The sequence below is a fragment of the Lissotriton vulgaris genome, chromosome 5 (assembly GCF_964263255.1).
Source record: "Lissotriton vulgaris chromosome 5, aLisVul1.2, whole genome shotgun sequence".
Taxonomy (NCBI): Eukaryota; Metazoa; Chordata; class Amphibia; order Caudata; family Salamandridae; genus Lissotriton; species Lissotriton vulgaris.
This window is the reverse complement of record NC_141693.1, coordinates 2,023,346,498-2,023,369,814: the sequence shown is the minus strand read 5'-3', so window position 1 is coordinate 2,023,369,814 and position 23,317 is coordinate 2,023,346,498. Positions and strand designations below refer to the sequence as shown.

General features: G+C 50.3%; 2 protein-coding genes across 9 annotated transcripts in view; one reads left to right on the top strand and one right to left on the bottom strand.

Annotated features, from left to right (window-relative positions):
• The window catches only part of KYAT1 (kynurenine aminotransferase 1), a 350,381-nt gene extending 343,300 nt beyond the window's left edge, over positions 1-7,081 (bottom strand). For 2 of the 8 annotated variants that reach the window (XM_086924877.1, XM_086924878.1), the window contains exon 1: positions 6,945-7,075. In XM_086924877.1, the coding sequence (XP_086781003.1) occupies positions 6,945-6,953 (9 nt within the window). In that variant the 5' untranslated portion in view covers positions 6,954-7,075. Of the gene's footprint in view, positions 1-6,944 lie in introns of all 8 variants that reach the window. The other 6 variants (XM_086924868.1, XM_086924869.1, XM_086924874.1 and 3 more) reach the window with 6 other exon arrangements.
• A 30-nt stretch (positions 7,082-7,111) lies between these two features.
• The window catches only part of LRRC8A (leucine rich repeat containing 8 VRAC subunit A), a 74,754-nt gene continuing 58,548 nt past the window's right edge, over positions 7,112-23,317 (top strand). Inside the window, exon 1 of the mRNA XM_086924867.1 lies at positions 7,112-7,248. The gene's annotated coding sequence lies outside the window, so the exon portion shown is untranslated. The remainder of the gene's footprint in view (positions 7,249-23,317) is intronic.

Here is a 23,317-nt window from a genome sequence, read left to right as displayed (position 1 = left end):
TGGAGTCAACCTGTGCATCATGAAGATGCCCAGGTGGTCGCAAGCCTTCCTCCCTGAGTCGGACCCTGTTACCTGAGAAATAGAGGCTAAAGGTCCGTAAGTCACAGGAACGGGCCCACGCGTCCTCAAAGTGGGCGAGTTTGTCCTCTGCATATACACTTCTCATACATGGCTCATCTGAAAAATATGGTTGACCATTCTTGGTGTGTTTGAAGTGTCGACAGGCGCCAGTGCCGGAGGGGGCCGATCGTTGTGACCATCAGGGCCAAGAACATCCACCTCATCCAAGGAGCGGAACTGCCATCCACGCACAAAACATTGTGCAGGACAGCTAGTTTGGCTGATACAATAAAGTGGGTGGGGCTAGTATTCCACAATGTGCTCCATATACGTGCCCAGTAGTGGGTCAGTTTTGTAAGGGACCACAGTTAATGTTAATGTTATGGGTGTCTTATATAGCGCTCGGCTACTCCAAGGAGTTTCCCAGCGCTTTCAAAACCCACAACCGACTACAAAAAGGCAGGCAAAAAGGGGAAAGAGATCCAGCAAATTACTGTGCATAAAGCCACGTCTTCAGACCCTTTCTGAAGGTCAACAGGTTCGAAGTACAGCGGAGTGACAAAGGAAGAGTATTCCATAGCTGGGGCGCCAGGCGTTTGAAGGAACGCCCCCCCCCCCCGCCCTTGCTTTCTTGATAGCAGGAACAACTACAAGGCCGAGGGATTCCGATCTTAGGGATCTAGTTGCCTTGTAGAAAACAAGACGTTTTTGAAGATATTCTGCTCCCACAGCATGGAGTGCCTTATGCGCCAGCGTAAGTGCTTTAAAAACAATCCGCTTCCGAATAGGCAGCCAGAGTAGGGAGTGTAGAAGATCCGAGGCTCTCGCTCGGTGCGGAAGGCCAAAAATCGCCCGAGCAACCGAGTTTTGGACCACCGGGAGTCTTTGGAGTAGATATTCAAGAAGCCCCAGGTACAGGACATTCGAATAGTCCAGCCTTGAACACACCAGAGGCTGGACCGTAGTTTTCCTATGCTCAAGCGGGAGCAGGGGAAGAAATTTACGCAGCATTTTAAGGAGGCCAAAACAAGTGCCGGACACTCCAAGGATCTGGGACTTAAGCGACAAGTTGTTATCCATTTTGACCCCCAAGTTCTTAGCGGCCAGAGAGGAAGAGGCAGGAGGGAACATGTTCACCGGCCACCAATCCTGCCAGCTCGGGTCAGCCTGACACCCGAAAAAAAGCACCTCGGATTTATCTGGGTTGCACTTGAGGCTGTTTCGCTGAAACCATTCGAAAACAGCCCCAAGACATCCACGGATGCTCTCTCCGTCAAACTCAGCCCCCTTCCCACACGTGAAAAGGAGCTGGGTGTCATCGGCATATGACACGATCTGGGCCCCAAAGGACTCCACCAGCACTGCCAAAGGGGTATGAAAGATAGTAAATAGAGTCGGGCTCAGCCCCGAGCCCTGTGGAACTCCGACCTCCAGAGGCGGTACTTCGGCTGAGTAAGGGGGGGTCCAGACCACCTGCCGGCGAACGGCTAGATAAGATCGAAACCAACTCAACACCGTCCCCCTCAGGCCGATCTCATGGAGCCTGCTAAGGAGACCCTCATGGGGGACGGTGTCGAAGGCTGCCGACAGGTCTAACATTACCAACATGGCCCTTCCTCCTGCATCCAGCACTTCTTTAATGGCCTCATTGACCTACAGAAGTGCTGTCTCGGTGCTTAGGTTAGACCGAAAGCCAGACTGGGTGGAATGCAGCAGGCTATGGGTTTCAAGGAAAGTAGAAAGCACAGTGTGCACATGCTTTTCACTATCTTTGCGAGAGCAGGCAGGAGGGAAATAGGCCTATAATTGGCGTGGAGCTCGGGGTCAAGACCCGATTTTTTAAGAAGTGGAACAACCATCGCCTGTTTCCAAACCGGGGGAACGACACCACTAGTCAGTGATAGGTTGAGGATGGGATTAATCAGCGGGTTTAAAACCTCGGCAACCTTAGCCAGAAATTTAGCGGGGCAAGGGTCAGAGGGTGAGCCTGACTTGCGCTTAATTAGGAGGTCCTGTGAGGCAGAGTCAGAGAGAGATGGAAACTCCAAGAGAGAGGGTCCTGTTCCAGCTGTCAGAGTCAGCTGGTCCCCTGGAGCGGTGACAACACTCGGGCCTAAGGAGGAAAAAGAGTCCTGAATCCGCTTGATTTTAGTGGTGAAAAAGCTAGCTAGCGAGATCACCCACGGCTCAGAAAACTCATGATGCAACGCATTTGCCTTCGGAGTTATAAACTCCTTTACAACAGTAAAAATTTCCCTGCAGCTACTAGAAGCAGTCTCAATTCTTGCCGAGAAATAGTTCTTTTTTTCAGCCAGAATGTCAGCTTGATAGATCTTAATGGCAGCCCTATAGGCAGCCTTGGCCCTAGGATCATACTGCTGTTGCCAGAGCCTCTCTGCTACCTTGCAATTGCGCCGGGCCAGCGCCAAAGCCTCAGTGAACCAAGGAGCAGAGGCCTGCCTAGAAGTTGTCCGGGGAGCCATGGCCGGTGCTAGTTCGTCTAATCGCTCCATTAGCCATTTCTGCAGCAAGTCGAGATCTCTCTCTAGGTCTCCTGATAAGGGGCAAGGATGATCCAGGCAGGCCTGGTCCAAAGCATCAGGGGTCACCCGATGGTATGCCCGACCAGTCTGCCTAGGATGACTCGTCGTTGCGCAGGATGATTTACTGGTGCCCAGGATCTGAAAGCTGATCAGAAAATGGTCCGACCAGAGGACAGGGACAGGGCTGGTCATAGCAAGCGGAATGGTAGAGAACACTTGATCAAGGGTGTGGCCCTTGAGTCGGGACAGCCAGGTGGGGGATGAGTCCCAAAGGGGCTGTGATATTGTTGATTTTAATCGTATCACCATCCATCTCCACATCCATATGTATGTTAAAATCCCCAAGCACAATACAGTGTTCTGTCTTCATACAAAGTGCCGAGGCCAGCACCTGCAACTCCTCGTAAAAGGACCCCAGCTGACACGGTGGTCTATAGACCAGGAGCCCAGAGAAGGCTTGATGGGGAGATAGGGCTATAGAAAAGGCCAGGGACTCACAGCCGGAAATGGTTTCCATAGGGATAACCGCACATGGGACAGATCTCTGGACCACAATCGCCACCCCTCCCTTTAAGTCTGTCATGTCTGAAAATTACGTAATCAGGAGGGATAGCAGTCGCAATGTCCGAATTGGAAGACTCCCCCAGCCAAGTTTCCGTAAGCATAAGGCAAACAGGTTTTTCGACAGTCAAAAGCTCATAAATATCAAGAGCATGTTTGCTCAAAGAGAGAGTATTAAGTAAGAGACACCTATAATTCACATTGGCCTTAGGGCTAGAAGCCCCCAGCACTGGGAAATTCCCTGGTATCCACCCGCATCCCTGGCATCGCCATTTGCCTCTGCATCGCCCAGGAAAGATCACACTACACACAACCCTACCTTTCTTGAAAGAGTGGAGATCCCGCCGCGCCGTCCGCCTCCGAGACGCGGACGAGCGCAGATGGGCTAGACTCTGGCTCGGCTCGACTCTGGCTCGACTCGTTTGCTGTTCGCGTTCGCTGCGCGAAGTGGTAGCCATCTTCCTTTGTAGTCCCTACGATCGAGCAAGGGCGCTGGGACTTGTAGTTTTTGGACCCGGAGAGCGAGCGGGGGCTAATGTTGCGTCTCCTACCACAGAGCCTAATCGTCTTTGAGCACGGAGAGCACGCGCTGACAGTGCGGTAAGAGTTTAAACACAAACAAGTTTAAAACGCTAAATTACGACAGTATCTGGAGGCACTCGCAACCAGGTTCTAGGCACCTCCAACAGTTGTCATGAGGTAGTAAGTCTGCCCTTTATTTCCTTTGTTTTAAGAGAAATTCTAAACTTCTGTGGGGCAATGAGAGATATAATGCCAGAATCCACCTGGAGAAAACATAACAAGGAGTGAGAGGGAATAAAAGACCAATGACAGAAACGGCTCCCCGAAAAACCCCAAAGAAGAGTAATAAAAGGCATTGGCAGGAATGGGAAAAAGGTCAAGAGTGAAAATGCTAGCAAGGTAGAGAAAAATACAAGCAATGCCCAGGAGAAGAATAAGTCCAGAGAAAGAAGGAGAGAGGATGAAGTGCACTAGCCCAATACTTTTTTCTTGCTCCTCTGAGGGCGAGAGCTTCAAGGACCCAGTCTGCCTGGGAAAACCTGAAGGGAAAGTTAGGTTGCCCATTTTATCACAATTCAGAACACTACCAGGTAGTACAGATTAAACTATAACTAGAGGGCAAGGGATTGGAGAAAAATGACCCAACCATTGTCTTATTATATTAGTTCTTCCACTCAAGCTCAATTCATCTTTAGTTTATTCTAGATTTGAAAAGTCGCCACCTGGATCAATAAACAAAGCTTGTAGAAAAGACGTCCTGTCCCATCTCTGATGTGCAGCTCGCCGCACTTGCAACATGTCTTTAACAAATGTTTTTCACAATACATAACTCAGGCCTACTTGCTTTGTCATGACTTTGCATTATAAACAGATCACTCCTACGAAATCTGATATAACTTTTCCCAGTGAACCAATAAGACATATAGCCTTTACAATTGGCTTTGCGCTATAACCAACACAAGCTTATTGAAGTGCACATAAACTGGCAACCATCATGCATAATTATAAAATTATAAATATGTACAGAAACGATATACAACGCCTCACAATAGGGCCTACAAAGAATCATCACAGTAACAATCGTCTGCTCTCTGGATTCGTCAGAGTGGGTGACAGACACCAAAACACTTATGTGAACGAATATCAGTCCGCAGTTGGTAAAATTATGTGATAATAATCCACTGTTAGAAGCCTATGGCTTTAACAAATGCTGTTCACAATAAATAAGCCCAGCCTATTGCCTCTATCATAACTATTCATACTAAAAACACCTGGCCAATAGCATCTGTCATAATGTCTCCCTGCACACTCATCAGGCATACAGGTGTTATCATTGGCTCATCATTATAACCAACACAAGCCTACTGTACGGAGTGTCAGCTTTCCCACAAGGCAACTATCAGGCACACACCATAAAATTACAAATATATACAAAATGTCAGTAGGGAAAGCAAAATACTATTGCACCTAAGAAAGCTAAACAAGGCTTCTCACAGTACAAATCGTATATATATATATATATATATATATATATATATATATATATGTGCATGGTTTGTCAGAGGGAGGTAAAGAACACCAAAAGCTTTGCCTACTATTGTAATCTGTGACATTCCATGTAACAAAATACGTATCTGCAGGCTTTAATTTAGAGTCATAATAATCCACCCTCAAATGCGTAATGTCTTTAACATGTGCTTTTCACAAAAACATCATGCCTACTGCCTTTTACATAACATTTCATGAAAAAACAGAATCAGGACTATAGCCAGGCTCATTGGCTTGCCATCATACCCAACTAAGTCCTGGTTTATTCAATATAAGCTTTGTCATAAGCCAAATTACAATACATAACTAACATATCCACCACTTGAAATGTACTTGCATGTTTCACTATACTAATTCAATACTAATCCTCTATGGGTCCCGGAGTAGCGTGCTACTCGCCGAAAAAGCGATTTGACACCTCGTCAGGGGTAGTAAGTGCTATACAAATGCAATTACAATACAATACAAGCACTCTTTTTAGTGGAAGAGTACAACTGTGGCCCAATCAAGCCTTCTATGGTAGAGAAACCAGCATGTGGGTGGAGCCTAAGCCTCTCTCTCAGTAGTACTTGGAAAGCTCTTTACTGTTGAAGACAGTTGTGCTGTCAAAGCAGACCTTAAATGCATGTGGTTATTCCAGCCCTGGGTGTCCCACTGCTCTCAAATGCACAACTGCACTCTGAAGTCCAAAGTAAAAGATGGAAAGGGGAGAGGGGCGTTCTGCTGCCAGATAAAATAAACACACAATAAATTGTCTACTTATCTAAGACACTTTCAGAGTACCAGCGTGCCATGTGTGAAAGTTTAAGCTCCATCCCGTTGCAAACGTGATACTTTCTGCTAGTGCTTAATTTGTAAAATTGAATGTGGCTGGGCCCAATGTATTCTGCTTCTGCAGCACCACCCACCGTTTCTGCCACTGCTACCAAAAGACAGTGCCACCATTTCCTACTTATTATCATACTTGTTTTATCATGTTTTAATACTATATATTGCAAAATAGTGGTGCTGTGCTGGAAAAAAAATAGACAGAGCCCCACCATTTGGTGTACTCTCATAAACAAGTGCTGGTGTTTAATATTTAATATGAAGTACCGGGGCCGAGCACCAGAAAACACGGCCACAAATTAAGCACTGCTTTCTGCATTTTAATGAGCGTTCTCTTGGCAGGGTACTGTTGTAACCTAATGCAGCTAAATTAAATAGTTCCAGCTGTTTGGTAAGGTCGGCCTTTCTGTGGAAGGATACAACTTTTACCCAATCAAATCAAGTGGGCGGAGCCTAATCCATCACTGTACACCTGCCTACAGCTCTTAAATTGATCACAGTCACAGAAGGTCACCGCAGCTGTGCTGTCAGCCAGACTGAACCCCCACGCGCTCTCCCTCCCCACAAGCTGCCTCTCTGCCCCTGCGTTCCTGCCATACTTTGTTTGTTGACTTGTCTGCACTTCCTCAGGCTCTAGCCACCCGCCTCTCTCATTGGAGGAGAACTTGAAGAGCCCGCCCACACCACTCCGAGCTATTCGTTGATGACGCTAAAAGGGCGTGCGCATGGGTCGGCGGCCATCTTGGATTGGGCGGCGGCCATCTTAGACTAGTCGAGCGGCCTATGTTGAATTAAACATTTGGCTTCTTTCCAAGGCCGGGCCCAGTGTCTAGTATTGACGCGCGGCAATGGAGAGCCGGCCGAGTCTGGTCATTCACACACCTTATACATGGAGGGAGGCGGCACGGACACGCTTCGCAGGCGCCGCGGCTCGGGGTGCTCTGCTGCCCGCTGATATTCCGTCAGTGTGCGGCTCCTCAGCCGCGGCGCTCGAGGGTAGGGCTGAGCTTCGCTTTGGTTCACTGCTGTCGTCGTTGTGTGGGCGCGGCCTGCTCCGGGCCTCTTTCCACGGGTGATGGTGCTTGCTTCATTCTCCGGCCTGTGGTGCTGGAGTCGCCGGTTCTCGGTCCCGAGCCTGGAAGGACCGTCCGCGGGGCCCGTGACGCCGGCACGGGGAGCCAGACAGGTACAGGACCGGGGGCGGGGCGGAGGGGAGAGGAGTCCCTGGGAAGGAAGAGCTCTCAGGGTACAGGGAGGGGTGAGGATCCCCCCCCCCAGGGAACAGGGGTGAGGATCCCCCCCCCCCCAGGGTACAGGGGTGAGGATCCCCCCCCCCCAGGGTACAGGGGTGAGGATCCCCCCCCCCAGGGTACAGGGGTGAGGATCCCCCCCCCCAGGGTACAGGGGTGAGGATCCCCCCCCCAGGGTACAGGGGTGAGGATCCCCCCCCCCCAGGGTACAGGAGTGAGGATTCCCCCCCCCCCCCCGGTACAGGAGTGAGGATCCCCCCCCCCCGGTACAGGAGTGAGGATCCCCCCCCCCCAGGGTACAGGAGTGAGGATCCCCCCCCCCGTACAGGGGGGAGGATCTCCCCCCCCCCCCCCCCCCCCCAGGGTACAGGAGTGAGGACCCCCCCGGGTACAGGGTACAGGGGTGAGGATCTCCCCCCCCCCCCCCCCCCCCCCAGGGTACAGGGGTGAGGATCCCCCCCGGTACAGGGGTGAGGATCCCCCCCCCCCCCCGGGTACAGGGGTGAGGATCCCCCCCCCCCCCGGGTACAGGAGTGAGGACCCCCGGAACAGGGGTGAGGATCTTCCCCCCCCCCCCCAGGGTACAGGGGGGAGGATCTCCCCCCCCCCCCCCCCCTCCGGGTACAGGGGGGAAGATCCCCCCCCCCCCCCAGGGTACAGGGGGGAGGATCTTCTCCCCCCCCCCAGGGTACAGGAGTGAGGACCCCCCCCCCAGGGTACAGGGGTGAGGACCCCCCCCCCCCAGGGTACAGGGGTGAGGATCCCCCCCCCAGGGTACAGGGGTGAGGATCCCCCCCCCCCCCAGGGTTCAGGGGTGAGGACCCCCCCCCCCGGGTACAGGGGTGAGGACCCCCCCCCCCGGGTACAGGGGTGAGGATCTCCCCCCCCCCCCCCCCCCCCCCAGGGTACAGGAGTGAGGATCCCCCCCCCAGGGTACAGGGGTGAGGACCCCCCCCCAGGGTACAGGGGTGAGGATCCCCCTCCAGGGTGCAGGGGTGAGGATCTTCCCTTCTCCCCCCCCCCCCAGGGTACAGGGGTGAGGATCCCCCCCGGTACAGGGGTGAGGATCCCCCCCCCCCCCCGGGTACAGGGGTGAGGATCTCCCCCCCCCCCCCCCCCAGGGTACAGGGGTGAGGATCCCCCCCGGTACAGGGGTGAGGATCCCCCCCCCCCCCCGGGTACAGGGGTGAGGATCCCCCCCCCCCGGGTACAGGAGTGAGGACCCCCGGAACAGGGGTGAGGATCTTCCCCCCCCCCCCAGGGTACAGGGGGGAGGATCTCCCCCCCCCCCCCCCCTCCGGGTACAGGGGGGAAGATCCCCCCCCCCCCCAGGGTACAGGGGGGAGGATCTTCTCCCCCCCCCCAGGGTACAGGAGTGAGGACCCCCCCCCAGGGTACAGGGGTGAGGACCCCCCCCCCCCCAGGGTACAGGGGTGAGGATCCCCCCCCCAGGGTACAGGGGTGAGGATCCCCCCCCCCCCCAGGGTTCAGGGGTGAGGACCCCCCCCCGGGTACAGGGGTGAGGACCCCCCCCCCCGGGTACAGGGGTGAGGATCTCCCCCCCCCCCCCCCCCCCCCAGGGTACAGGAGTGAGGATCCCCCCCCCAGGGTACAGGGGTGAGGACCCCCCCCCAGGGTACAGGGGTGAGGATCCCCCTCCAGGGTGCAGGGGTGAGGATCTTCCCTTCTCCCCCCCCCCCCAGGGTACAGGGGTGAAGATCTTCTCCCCCCCCCCCAGGGTACAGGGGTGAGCATCCCCCCTTGGTACAAGGGTGAGGATCCCCCAGATAGAAGGGCGAGTAGCTCCTCTGTGTCAGGATCCCCTGGCGGACCCCCCAGGATATTGCGGCATAGATTTGCACAGTTTGTGGCACAATAGAAATTTTGCGGTACAAATATGGAAATTTTGAGGCATTATTGTGGCACTTTATTTTACCTGTAATCATTTCTTTTCAGCATTAAATTAATGGAAACTAGTTTACCCGAGTACTCTTACCCTTGGACATAGGCATGTTTAAAGTGTCTGGGAGTGTTTGTTTGCTTTATACTCCTTTGTGGGAACATTCTGGGTCATAGGTTAAGCCAAGCACAACCGCACAGGGTTGCTCGTCATCCTGTAGTTTGTGGCATTGTGCTGTCTTGGGGCAAGCAGTCCAAGTCCCAGAGCCGTCTGCCGTTGGACACTGTTCTGATATTCCCACTATGTGCAGAAGCCAAACTCGGGGTTTCCAGCAGCTATTTGAGGAGCCCAGTCGACATTGGAATCTCACTGTGACCTCTTTCATTAAAGGGTCTGTTTATCAGTCACATATCCTCATTAATGAGGATAAAAGAATGTTGCTTTGTGTGATGGCGTAGGAGTTAGTTTTGAAACCCATCATGGCGTCATATACTAGATTGTTCTGTAACCAATCACGAATCACCAACAACAAGGACATCGGCGTGTGGCTTTGTCTGATCAGGTCTGGTTCGCCAAGGGAGACACCTACATATGCCTTCCACTTCTTGGTCTGATAACCATTCATGTCCCACCAACAATGAGGTCATCATTTGCTTTTTTTGATCAGATCTGGTTCCAAGGAGAGTCCCATTATGACATCACACAGAACTTGAGCCACTGACGCACCAACAATGAGCTCATCAGAGTTGCTTTGATTGATCAGATCTGGTTCCACAAGAGAGACAGACCCATTATGACATCACACAACTTGAGCCATTCCCCATTGATGCACCAACAATGAGGTCACTGGAATGTTGCTTTATTTGACCAAGTCCGATTCGACAATCGCGACTCATTGTGACATCATCCACTACTAGGGCTGTTAACCACCCACGTCCCGCCCACAATGGGGGTGTCCGAATGTCCCCCTGATTCATGCCTGTCTGTCCTCACTCGCTACAAACCACTTTCATTAACATTGGCCACGCGAGCCGCTCATTCCACAGATTGACCGGTCTTGTCTTTCGGTATTTTAGGAATCGCACACCTCAGCGGGACATGGCGGGATCAACTGCCATATTTTACAACAAAATGTACATTTAATTTACTGTACATATAGTAGCACAAATAAATAATTAAAAATATAGATAGATAGATATTTTCTCTAAACAGACAGCCCCAAGGAGAGCGGGTGCCGGTGCAAGGGACAGGCTCGCCCTTCAATCTTTATCTCCAAAGTTCCTCTTCAAGGAAAACACCGCACTCCAACAGGGTCAGAATTAAAGCGATTTATTTCTGTACAGTCACAAACACCATTGACCACCACCTACGTGTTCCAAACACAGTTGGTCTTGCTCATGGTATGGGAGTCCTTGGGCATGGGCATAGCGCCTACCGCCTCCCGCCCGGCTTTGTAACCCCACCCCCAGGTCCTGACTTACCTCTCCACTGCTTGACTGCTTGTCAGCTACCTCATCCGCTGCTCCTCCCCGTGCTGCCACTGCTCCTCCGTTTCTCGCCGCTCCGCAGTTCCTACCCGGCGCTCATGTTCTCCCCTCTTCCTGTTGCTGGTGAACTCCGCTCCTCCCCTCACGCATACGCTCCTCCTGGCGCTCATGTCCTCGCTCTTCCTGTTGCTCGTGAACGACGCTACTCCCCTCACGCATACGTCGCGGCCGGTGCTACTTGCAAGGGACTACTTTATTTTTATTTCTAAATATTTTAAACAACATTTTATTTTTATGTAGCCTATGTCCTTCTGCTTGCCCTGAGGTTTTCTAAGATGTCTTGGGTGTTTTGATTGGTGGTGTAGTTTTCGAGTTTACCTGGCTCAAAGGTGCAAGTTCACTCTTTATAATAGTAGTTTAGATTGCACTTGCACTTTAAAAGGGTGTGTGCTTCACGACTATGTTATCATGTGATCAAGGCAGGGATCTGCCGAAACGCGTCGTGAGAATTTTGGCGGCGTTTTAAGAAAATAAACTAAGTAGCACCAAGTTGGGTCTGCCTCGTCTTCTTATGCGAATCCGGCTGGAGTTTGTGGTTGGAGCGAGCGTTATTGGAAAAAAAATAATATATATATATATATATATATATATATATATATATATATATATATCAGCACTTATCAACAAGTTTAGTCGATTAGAACGGCAAGCACACAGGTTTCCAGATTGTTTATTACAAACCCCCGACAAACGCGTTTCATCAGTGTCAGTTTGCGCATAGGAATGATCGCCATTTTAAACTCCACTACACATTTCATTTACCAACAACATAGAAGATGGTAAATCTAGGTGAACAAAAAAATAAAATATATATTTATATATCTCCCATATGTATGCTAATGGTAAACATGTAAACCTGTTCAAAAGAAAACGTGTGGGGGCGCACTGTAGGTTTAAGTATAAATGGAAGATGGTAAATGTAGGTGAAAGTGGTGGCCATCTTGTAGTGTAGCATTCTACATACAATGCATTGGTTATCGTGGCGAATATAAAGTGCTCTAGTGTAAATTTAAAAACATTAACAGCAACAAACATTTCATTATTATCATGCACACATCATTTCGACCTGCGCCTGCCCCAAGACCACCTCTCCTTCAGGAAGAAGCTCAAGACCTGGCTATTCAAGCAGTAGCGGACCCCCCCCCCTCCCCCCCCCCCAAGCGCCTTGAGACCCTCCGGGTAAGTAGTGCGCTCTATAAATGTCTTTGATTGATTGATTTCATTCAATTGGTCAAGTTATAAGTGCCTAATCAAAAAATATTTCCAAACATAGGTTTTAACTTAACTTTTGTTTTTGTTATCGGGGGGGGTGTATCCCCTAGATATATTTTTTTAAATGATAGGGACTTAATAACTTGTTGATTATTTTGAGTTGCTGTCTCGCCCTGTATGGGCTCGAATCCAACTGGTACTTTCATAGCTTACAATGGCACATTGTTGGAGTTTCTAAGTATAGTCCTAATAGTCTCATTTTATCTATTTACCAGTTTCGAACCGTTGGAGAACATCTCTTCCTTATCTAAAGGTGCACCCACATCTCCTCATCATTGTTAAGACCCCAAGGTGTCATTGTTTTGAGGTCAATGATGTACCTAGATTCTGCGATGCGGAGTGCCTTTTCCCTGTCCCCACCTCGTTCTAAGCGTTTGACTTGGTCTATGCAATAAAAACTAAGGAGGTCCCCATTGCTTCGATGATATTCGGCAAAATGACGAGCTACCGGATAGGATTTATCCTTATTCGCGATCGCTCTCATGTGCTCCAGGATCCTCAGTTTTGTGGGGTTGATAGTACTGCCTATGTAACGTTTCTTACAAGGGCACTCTAAACAATAGACCGTGCACTCAGAATTACAGTTGAGATGTTTGGTGATTTTCCTATTCTGTTTTTCTTCTCCTGTTCTTCCTGGATATTCTTTGACTTTTTTACTATACTTACAGGCTTTGCAGCGAAGGCGTGGAAAGAACCCCTTTATACTGTTTAAAGTCGGGGATTCAATGGGAGGGGAGAAGTGGCTGTGGATTAGATGGTCTGATAGGGACTGGCATCGCCGATGGGTTATCATCGGCCTGTCTGACAGGTGTCTTTTCAAGATGTTGTCCGTATGTAGAATATGCCAGTTTTTCTTGAAAGTGTGGACTAGATCACCTGATTTGATATTAAAGGTGGTGATCATTCTTACTTGGTCGATTTTTGCCTGCGCCTCTTTCACCTCTCCTATTGATACTGATGCCTTCCCAGCTGCCTGTTTGAAGATGTTATTGGAATAGCCCCTAGCTAGGAACCTATTGCTTGCATCATTTTTTGCATTTTGAAAATCTTTCCCAGATGAACAATTTCTTTTGAGGCGTAGATATTCACCATATGGTACGTTCTTGATAAGACTCCTAGGATGGTGGCTTGCCGCGTGTAACACGGCATTGCCCGCCGTCGGCTTTCTATAGAGTCTAGTTTGGAGACTATCATTTTCCACACATACCTCCAAATCAAGATAACGTACGCTTGTTTCACTGATGGTGCTGGTGAATCGCAGATTAAGCTCATTATTGTTCAGGGTGGCGATGTATCCCTCCGCCGAGGTTCGATCACCACGCCATACAATAAAGAGATCATCTATGTATCTTGTCCACTTGTCCACATCAAGATCCTTTCACTCCACATTACATTGGTATCTCCCCATGCCTCGTGCCTCTCCCACCAGCCCAAGTTGGCGTAGCTGGGGGAGAAGCACGAGCCCATAGAAGTGCCCCTTATTTGTTTATACAGTTGGCCAGAAAAAAGGAAAAAATTGTTATATAAACAGAATCTCATCATACTTAATAACATGCCACTGTGTGTCTGAAATTTATCAGGTTTCCTATCCAGGAACCACTTTGTCGCTCTCAGTCCACTCTCGTGATCAATACATGTATGTAGATTGACAGCATCTAATGTTATTAAGAGCGTGCTTTGTTCCCATGAGATGCTGAAGCGAAGGAAGTCTTGTGTATCCCTCACATATGAGGGTAGGTCCTTCACAATAGGGGCAAGATACGAATCAATGAAGTGGGAAGTGTTCTCTAGAAGGCTGCCGATTGCCGATACAATCGGCCTCCCTGGTGGTCTTTTGGCATTTTTGTGAATTTTTGGCAAGTGATAAAAGGTGGGCAACACTGGTGATTCTCAATGGCGAAAAGTTTTCATCTGAACTGAGCGTGCCTCCTTCTTTCCATCCATTCAATAGGGTCTGATATTCTGTGATGCTCGTTACATATTGTTCTTTTTTTACAGTGATGTATCACTCAGTGTCTTTTAATTGCCTTAGAGCTTCTTGTTCGTAATTCTCCTTACTGTAAATCACGATATTACCACCTTTGTCCGAAGGCTTTATCTCAATTGTCTTATCGTTTTTGAGAGATTTTATCGCTTCCCATTCCCTTCTTGTAATATTGGAAGTTCTCATGTCTATTTTGTCACTCGCCATTTTTTCCAAGTCTGCAATTACAGCTTCATTAAAGACATCGATTGCATCATGGGACACATTAGACAGTTTTCTGGATTTATTCTTCAGATTGCTCGGGTCTCTTATTTGCGTTACAGATACAAGGTTGATCTCCTCCAATCGTGACCCCTGGTTCTGAATTTCTTGTGTGGGGGTCAATAAAACATTCAAAAGAGTGTCTTCTGATGTCTCATCCGAAGATTCTACCGGGGTCGAATCTGAGTGTGTTCCCACTTCCACATTTTTCGGATGCTGGAGGAATATTTTTTTAAATGTCAGTTTTCTTATGTATCTGAACAAGTCTATCTTTGTATCCACAAGATTGAATTCGCTTGAGGGGCAGAAGCTTAGACCCTTCTTCAGTACCTTAATTTCATCTCCTGTCAGAGTTCTTTTTGACAAGTTGATGATGTTATTATCTTCCACCTGACTTATCTTCTCCTTCGATTCGAAGCACTCTGTGTCACCATCGGGGTAGTTGTTGCCTGTGAGCCTCCCCTTGCGCCTCTTCCACCGCCTTGTCCTCCTCTTTGGTTTTGTTGGGGGGATGATTTCTTGCGCCTCTTCCACCGCCTTGTCCTCCTCTTTGGTTTTGTTGGGGGGATGATTTCTTAATTGTGGCCGCTAGCGAGTTTCTTTCATTACTTGATACTCGTCGAAAAAAGGTTTTGCTGCTTCCTTCTCTTTTGTTGATTGGGCAGTAGGTTGTTCCCCCATCCGATGTCTCCACCTCTGACTCTTCAGTTTCAGCAGCAGTTGTCCCCCCCCCATTGCCTTGGGCAAGCCTTTTTCTTGTGGCGTCGAACTTCCGTGCAAACGTTAAAATTCTGCCAGATAGATACTCTTGTTCGTCCCTTTGAAATTTCGTTTATTTTCTTTTTCGAATGCCCATTTCATATTCCTTTAGTCTTTTTGCCATGGCTGTTCTTAACTCATCGCTGGCTTTGGTGTCTTTTTCCTTCGCAATTACTTCCTCCAGGTCCGCTATGTCTTTGATGCATTTGTCTCGGTCGCTCCATGCATATTTAATGAGCAATCGGACCATCCCTTTGGATGACTCTGCCGTGTATTCAGCCCAGTATTTTAAAAGGGCTGGGTCGGGATTTTCATAAGACGGTATTGTGTATATGCGGAGTCCCCTGGGGATTCTATTGCAGTCTATGTACCGTTCAAGAGAGGTAGCTTCCCACCACTTTCTGACTTCGCTTTCTTGCAACTTCTCTAGTTTTTGGAACAAAATTTTGAAGTTACTGGTTGTAATCGTCAATGTAGCGGTGTTGGTCGTGCTTGCCGGTCTATCAGTGACCGACATGAACATTAGATTGGCCGCCGCCTCCCTTTCTCCTGCAATTCCTCCCATATTGGACATTGTAGCTTTTTACAGTGTGCACTATTTTTCTGATATTCGTACTCCGGGCGGTGGCGTTCCACTCACTTTGTGGGGGTTTGTAAAAGTTGTTTGGTACCTCACGGGATAGAGGCTGAGCGTGTTTAATAATTTCGCGTTTAAGAAACGAGACAAAGTTCACTCACCTTGACCGATGTCGGCGCTTGTCAGAAGTCTGCAGACGTCCTCCTCTCGTCCTATCTCGTGTTGTGGGTGAACAGTTCGCTCTTCTATCATGCAGTCTTTACTCGTAGGAGACCGACGTCCGTCTCTCCTGTCAATACATCCGCTCTCATTTCCTCGGGGCTGACGGCCAAAATTGATTGCAACACAGGTTCTCCACCGCCGTCGCTCCACAGGGTCCCGGGTGCTCTCAGCCAGCGTTGGTGAGACGCTTAAACACAGCAGCACTTATCAACCAGTTTAGTCGATAAAACGGCAAGCACACAGGTATCCAGTTTCCAGATTGTTTATTACAAACCCCCTTCACCCCCGACAGACGCGTTTCGCAGTAAAAGCTTCGTCAGTGTGAGTTTGTGCATAGGAATGATCGCCATTTTAAACCCCACCACACATTTCATTTTCCAACAACATAGAAGATGGTAAATCTAGGTGAAAAAAAAATAAAATATATATTTATATATCTCCCATATGTATGCTAATGGTAAACATGTAAACCTGTTCAAAAGAAAACGTGTGGGGGCGCACTCTAGGTTTAAGTATAAATACAGCGCATGGGAAACAAGATCTTTCCCGGAAGAAAAAACTTGGAATGAAGAGTAGCTCGTCAACATGGTTTCGAGTATCTGATATTCATAGCTGTCAACTGCATTTACCCAATTAAAATGAAGCCAGCGCGAAAAATGATACATTTTGTACCTTTTTGACAGAATTTCATACGTTTTTCAAACTTTTCTTTCATTTTAACTTGCATGGTGAAATGATTCGGTCAGCCTCGGGCCTGGAGGAGTCCCGGTGATCATATGTAATGTGCCGATGGCATTAAGGCCCAATTATGGAAAGGGCTCTGGACTCACCCCCCGCTCCATACTCTTCAGGAGTCGAGGACTTTTACACAGGAGACCAGAACCACAGGGCAGTTTTAGCTAGGGTCACTGAAATAAAGAAATCAAACAAGACAGTGGCCAGATCGGTTTTATTCACACTCATACACATGAGCACAACTTTACAGAGTTTGCCATTGAAATGTTACTTTTGTTTTCTCGTCTCTTCCTTCTACGACATTGCTTTCCCTTCATTCTGTGAAGCGCGCGCAGCTCTGAATCCACACACCGAGCCACACACCACAAAATGCAAGCTGTGAGTGCGTGTCCTGCAAAACTGTGCAGCATTTTGCAGCTGAAAAGATACATTTTGCAGTCATCACCCCCTCAGTTGATTTCGTGATAATTTTTCGGACCGCGAAACGCTGGAGGGTCTGCTCTGCGTACAGGGGTGAGGAGCCCCCTGGGTTTAGGGGTGAGGAGATCCCTGGGTCTAGGGGCGAGAAGCTCCTGGGTGTGAGAAACCCCTGGGTGCAGGTGTGAGAAACCCCTGGGTGTGAGGAAGCCCTGTCTGTGTACAGGCGTGAGAAGCGTCTGGGTGTGAAGAGCCCCTGGGTACAGGCGTGAGAAGCGTCTGGGTGTGAAGAGCCCCTGGGTACAGGCGTGAGAAGCGTCTGGGTGTGAGGAGCCCCTGGGTTTAGGGGTGAGAAGCTCCTGGTTGTGAGAAACCTCTGGGTGCAGGTGTGAGGTGCTCCTGGGTGTGAGGAACCCCTGGTACAGGGGTGAGAGGTGCTCCTGGGGGTTAGGAGCCCCCTCCTGCGTACAGGGGCGGGGGAACCCCCTGGGTACAGGGGTGTGGAACCCCCTGGGTACAGGGGTGTGGAACCCCCTGGGTACAGGGGTGTGAGGTGTTCCTGGGTACAGGGGTGAGGCGCTCCGGTGTGTGAGGATCCCCTGGGTTCAGGGGTGATTAGCTCCTGGGTTTAAAGAGCCTGCTGCGTACAGATGTCAGGAGCTCCTGGGGTGAGGAGCCCCCTCCTGTGCACAGGGTAGAGGCGCTCCTGAGTGTGACGATCCCCTGGGCGCAGGGCTGAGTAGCTTCTAGTTGTGAGAATCCCCCCATTATACAGGGGTGTGGAGCTCCTGGGCATGAGGAGACTAGTGAACTCTTTTTGGTATTTGTATGTCAATTTCTTACCCCTACACACCCACATCGGCACCCGCACTGCATCTCCCTGTGTACACCGCAGCCCACCCTGGCCTTGGCACCAAAGCCCTTCCCGTCCTCCGTCCTTGGCACCCGCACTGCATCTCCCTGTGTACACCGCAGCCCACCCTGGCCTTGGCACCAAAGCCCTTCCCGTCCTCCGTCCTTGGCACCCGCACTGCATCTCCCTGTGTACACCGCAGCCCACCCTGGCCTTGGCACCAAAGCCCTTCCCGTCCTCCGTCCTTGGCACCCGCACTGCATCTCCCTGTGTACACCGCAGCCCACCCTGGCCTTGGCACCAAAGCCCTTCCCGTCCTCCGTCCTTGGCACCCGCGCTGCATCTTCCTTTGTGCGTAACGGCGCGTCCCGCTCTCCGCAGCAGAAAATTCCTTCTGTCTTGGATTCAGCCAGGCTCTCCCACTGATTGATTTTTAACTGTCTTCTGTTCATCTGTGTAGAATTTCAGTGTAAAAAGTTAATTTGTGTCACGTTGCCTCAAGATAAGGAGAACTGAGGAGCAGTGGTATGTCTGGTCCCTGGCACAGCATTGTGGGTGCTCAGATTTTACCACCTCTGGTATTTGTTGAGGTTTCGCCAAGGCATGATGCAGTTTGTCAGTGTGAGAGCGCGGGGACTATAACCTCTGTGCACAAAGAAACCAGCTTTCTCTTCCTTTGGGAGATCTGTCCACCAGGCAGGGGTGGTGTGCTGAAACAACGCTGCGTTTCCTTCCCTCAGCGGCAAGTGGAAGATACGAACTCCAGGCAGGGTGATCTGCCAAACACAGCCCCATTCTCTGTCCTCCGAGAGGTCTGCACCAGGCAGTGCTGCTATATGCGGAAACAAAGTTGCCCTCTCTTCCCCTGGGAAAGGGGTCTGGGCACTAGGCACAGCTGCCTTATCTTGCCCTGTGGAAGTCAGAGCAATAAAAACGTGTGCTGTGCCGACACCCGGCTGAATTGTCTTCCTCGGGTGAGCTTTGTGGACTAGGCAAGGGTGCGGTGCAGATACACAGCCGTGTTCTCTCCTATCAATCAATCACTACTTGGATAGTGCAGCTTCTCACCCGGGAGGGTATCCATGTCCCGGGCTGCTGGTCGCAGTCGAAGAGCCAGGCCTTGAGGCTCTTCCTGAAGTGTGTCAATTGGGGAGATGTTCGACAGTGGAGAGGAAGCGCATTCCAGGATATGGTGGCAGGGTGGGAGAAGGATCGTCCGGTTGTGCGGTGCCTGGATGAGCAGAGGTTTCTGGACGGTTGGTGGAAGTTCAGGTGATGGTTCATGTGTGCCGGTCCTTGGTCATGGAGGACTTTGTAGGCGCTTATCAGAAGCTTGACTTGGCATCTCTTCTGGACGGGGAGGCAGTGGAGGTCTCTCAGGTGCTGGGTAATCTGGGTCATTTTGGGCGGGTCGAGGATCAGTCTGTCTGTTACGTTCTGGATCGTCTGGAGTCTTCTCAAGAGTTCGATGGTGGTGTCTGCATAGAGTGTGTCGCCGTAGTCCGGACAGCTGGTGATGAGGGCCTGTGTCACTGTTTTCCTGGTGGTGATGGGAAGTCAATTGAAGATTCTGTGGAGAGTGAAACCAAGCCGAGGAGATGGCGTCGACCTAATGTTTAATGGAGAGTTCGCTGTCCAGGAGAATGCTGAGATTATGTGCATGGTCTTTAGGAGTGGTGGTAGGTCCACGTTCCGTTGACCCCCCCCTAGGAGTCGTTCCAAAGGGAGGTGTGGCTGCTGAAAATCAGCACTTCGGTCTTGTTCTTGTTGAGCTACAGGCAGTTCTCCTTCATCCAGGCTGACTCGTTTTTCATGCAGTTGTTTTTTGTCATAGTGGGATCTGGACTGTGAGGTGAAGGGTTTGAGGTGGAGTCTCTGGGTGCGTCCCATAAGGAAAGATGCTATCCATCTGAGACCATCGTCTTTGCTTCTGATCTGGTGTAGGTGGTTGATGAGTGTGGTGGGAGATGACGTCAAAGACTACGGAAAGGTCGAGCAAGATCAGGGTGAGTGATTCACCTCTGTCGAGTAGGGTGCCGATGTCATCTGTCGTGGCGATCGAGGCTGTCTCGCTGCTGTGGTTGGCTCTTAATCCTGATTGGGAGGGAACTGCCAAGTTGTTTGTCTCTAGGTGTTCTATGATTTGGAGGTTGATGGCCTTCTCCAGAACTTTGGCGGGGACACTGGATTAACAAGATGGGGCAGTAGTTTTGGAGGTCACTGGGGTCTGCGGAGGGTTTCTTGAGGAAGGGGTCTGACCATCTGTGTTTCCAGGCGTTGGAAGGTGGCTGTGGCAATGGAGGTGTTGACGCTTGTGGCGAGCTGGTGTCTAATCACGTCGCTTCTGGGGTGGAAGAGTCGATGAGAGCGCTCGTCGGTAGGCTCTCCTGAGTGAATGGAGTTAATTAAGGACGTAATGTTCGATGTGCTGAGTTCCCTTGTAGTGAGGGTGTTCAGTGGTTGTCTTCGTGGGTGTGGGGAGGCTGATGGTGAAGTGTACCATGGAGTAATCGGAACATGCGAGTTCCGTGGTGTGGCTGGATTGGATTCTGTTGCCTGATGTGAAGATGGGATCCAGTGTGTGTCCGGTTTTGTGCTTGGAGTCTAAGATTAACTGTGTGATGCCGATGCCCATTCGTTTAAGGAGCTCGTTGAAGATGGTGTCTGTGGTTGTAGGAAGCCAGCTCTGTATGTACTGTACCAAAGTAAGGTACGGTGTGCACAGAGTCCAGGGAGTTCCCAGAGGTATAGCAGATGCTAAATTAGGTATGTACTAACAGCTTTCTTTGTGGTAGTGTGGGCGAGCAGTTGGGCTTCACTGTGTATCCACTCAATCAAGGCTGATGCACACACTCAGACAGAATCCAGATCAATCAGGTAAGTATAAAAAGGTATACTTCGGTTTGATTTTGTAGAACAAAGCAGGACTTGGCACAGGCAAGTAAGAAATACTTTCAAATGCAAGACTGTCCACAGTACTGCAATCTTTACAGAGTTCTATTACTTTTAAAACAGTTCAAAATACTGAAAGATTATTTTTGATTACTCTTGGATTACTTTTCAGTTACATTGTATATTTGAGGTGATATGCCAAGAAATCAAACTCTAGACTTTGTCACTTACCGGTAAGTACAACAGTTCCTAAGGTAAAGCATAGTTTATTTTCTTTCATACAAAACAACAGTTCAACACAACATTTTTAAGGAACAAAACTCATAACATTGGTTCCGATGGGGAAAAAGAGTGTTAACGGTTTACAGTTAAGTAAATGACTTACAAGTATGAGTTCTGGGGGTTGGGACCAAGGTTCCCCAAGGTCCAGTTAGGCACTCAAATTGCACCTCCATCGGCACTGGGGCGGCCAGTTGCAGAGCCCCAATGGGGCTAGTGGGCACTTTGGTTGGGGACTGCTCATGGGTAGGCCACTCGGTCTTGGGAGCCAAGGTCCTAGGGTTAACGTCAGGACAAAGGAGGTCTCAGGTTGGCACCAAGTCCTCTCACCATTAGCTGCACAGGGGCGACCGGGTGCAGGGTGCTGAGGAGGGGTTGGGAGCCCAATGCAATCTTAAGGAGGTTGTCGGTTTTGGATTTTGGCTGCAGGCTCGGTCCAGGAAGTCTTCCGGGAGGAACCAACAGCAGGAAAGCTAAGTTGGGGTGCTCAGGGACGTAGGTGCACCTTGGGCCCTCTTCTCCAGGGTGCAGAGCAGGTGACGTCCGGAAGTCTTGGAGGGGTCAACCTACGGTTGACTCAGACTCTGGAGTGCTGGGGTACCTCGCTGGGACCAGTGGGCCACTGTGACTTGGGCCCTAGGCGACGGGTGCAGTGGTAGTCCTGCTAGGTCTCTTCCTGCTCGCTGATGGCAGAGATGCTGTGTCTGGTTCTGCTGGGTCTGGTTCGGCTAGATCCCTTCCGCTCGCTGCTGATCGAGATGCTGTGTCTGGTTCTGCTGGGTCTGGTTCGGCTAGATCCCTTCCGCTCGCTGCTGATCGAGATGCTGTGTCTGGTTCTGCTGGGTCTGGTTCTGCTAGGTCTCTTCCTGCTCGCTGATGGCAGAGATGCTGTGTCTGGTTCTGCTGGGTCTGGTTCGGCTAGATCCCTTCCGCTCGCTGCTGATCGAGATGCTGTGTCTGGTTCTGCTGGGTCTGGTTCGGCTAGATCCCTTCCGCTCGCTGCTGATCGAGATGCTGTGTCTGGTTCTGCTGGGTCTGGTTCTGCTAGGTCTCTTCCTGCTCGCTGCTGATCGAGATGCTGTGTCTGGTTCTGCTGGGTCTGGTTCTGCTAGGTCTCTTCCCGCTCGCTGCTGATCGAGATGCTGTGTCTGGTTCTGGTTCTGCTAGATCCCTTCCCGCTCGCTGCTGATCGAGATGCTGTGTCTGGTTCTGCGGGGTCTGGTTCTGCTAGATCCCTTCCGCTCGCTGCTGATCGAGATGCTGTGTCTGGTTCTGCTGGGTCTGGTTCTGCTAGATCCCTTCCGCTCGCTGCTGATCGAGATGCTGTGTCTGGTTCTGCTAGGTCTGGTTCTGCTAGATCCCTTCCCGCTCGCTGCTGATCGAGATGCTGTGTCTGGTTCTGCTGGGTCTGGTTCTGCTAGATCCCTTCCCGCTCGCTGCTGATCGAGATGCTGTGTCTGGTTCTGGTTCTGCTAGATCCCTTCCGCTCGCTGCTGATCGAGATGCTGTGTCTGGTTCTGCTGGGTCTGGTTCTGCTAGATCCCTTCCCGCTCGCTGCTGATTGAGATGCTGTGTCTGGTTCTGCTGGGTCTGGTTCTGCTAGATCCCTTCCCGCTCGCTGCTGATTGAGATGCTTTGTCTGGTTCTGCTGGGTCTGGTTCTGCTAGATTCCTTCCAGCTTGCTGCTGAGAGATGTCTGGTTATGCTAGGTCTTGTTCTGCCAGATCTCTACCCGCTCGCTGCTGATAGAGATGCTGTGTCTGGTGCTGCTGGGTCTGGTTATACCTGATCCCTTCCCGCTTCCTGTGAACATGGATAATGATATTTTATAGCGAGTAGCGCAGGCAGTAGGTCATTTTCAGGCTATATTAATGAGGTGAACATTTTTATATTTAGTGAAACCATGAAAGTCCTAATCTACATTGCAGCTACAGTGGTTTATTTCAACAGGATCTACGAGTAACACATTTGGCCAGGCTGGTGTTGAAAACCGGAATGGGGCTAGTAGCCGGTGGGCTTGTGGAGGCGTTCAAGTGCAGGGGGGTCACAACTGAAGTGAAGACGGGGGGGTGGGGGGGGGGGGTGCAAGCTATTTTGGAAAGGGATGGAGTGAAGGTTAACGGAATGCAGTGATCCATTGGCGGATTGTGATCAGTTAATGATAATTTTGAGATTGACGTCTGAAATCCAGTAATTATCGATTTAAGATTTAACATCCAGTGGGACTGCCTCGGAAGAGAGCCAACTGGGATGGACGGAATTGGGGACCTGAGCGTAATGACTACCCCCTAGTGATCACGTCGTACT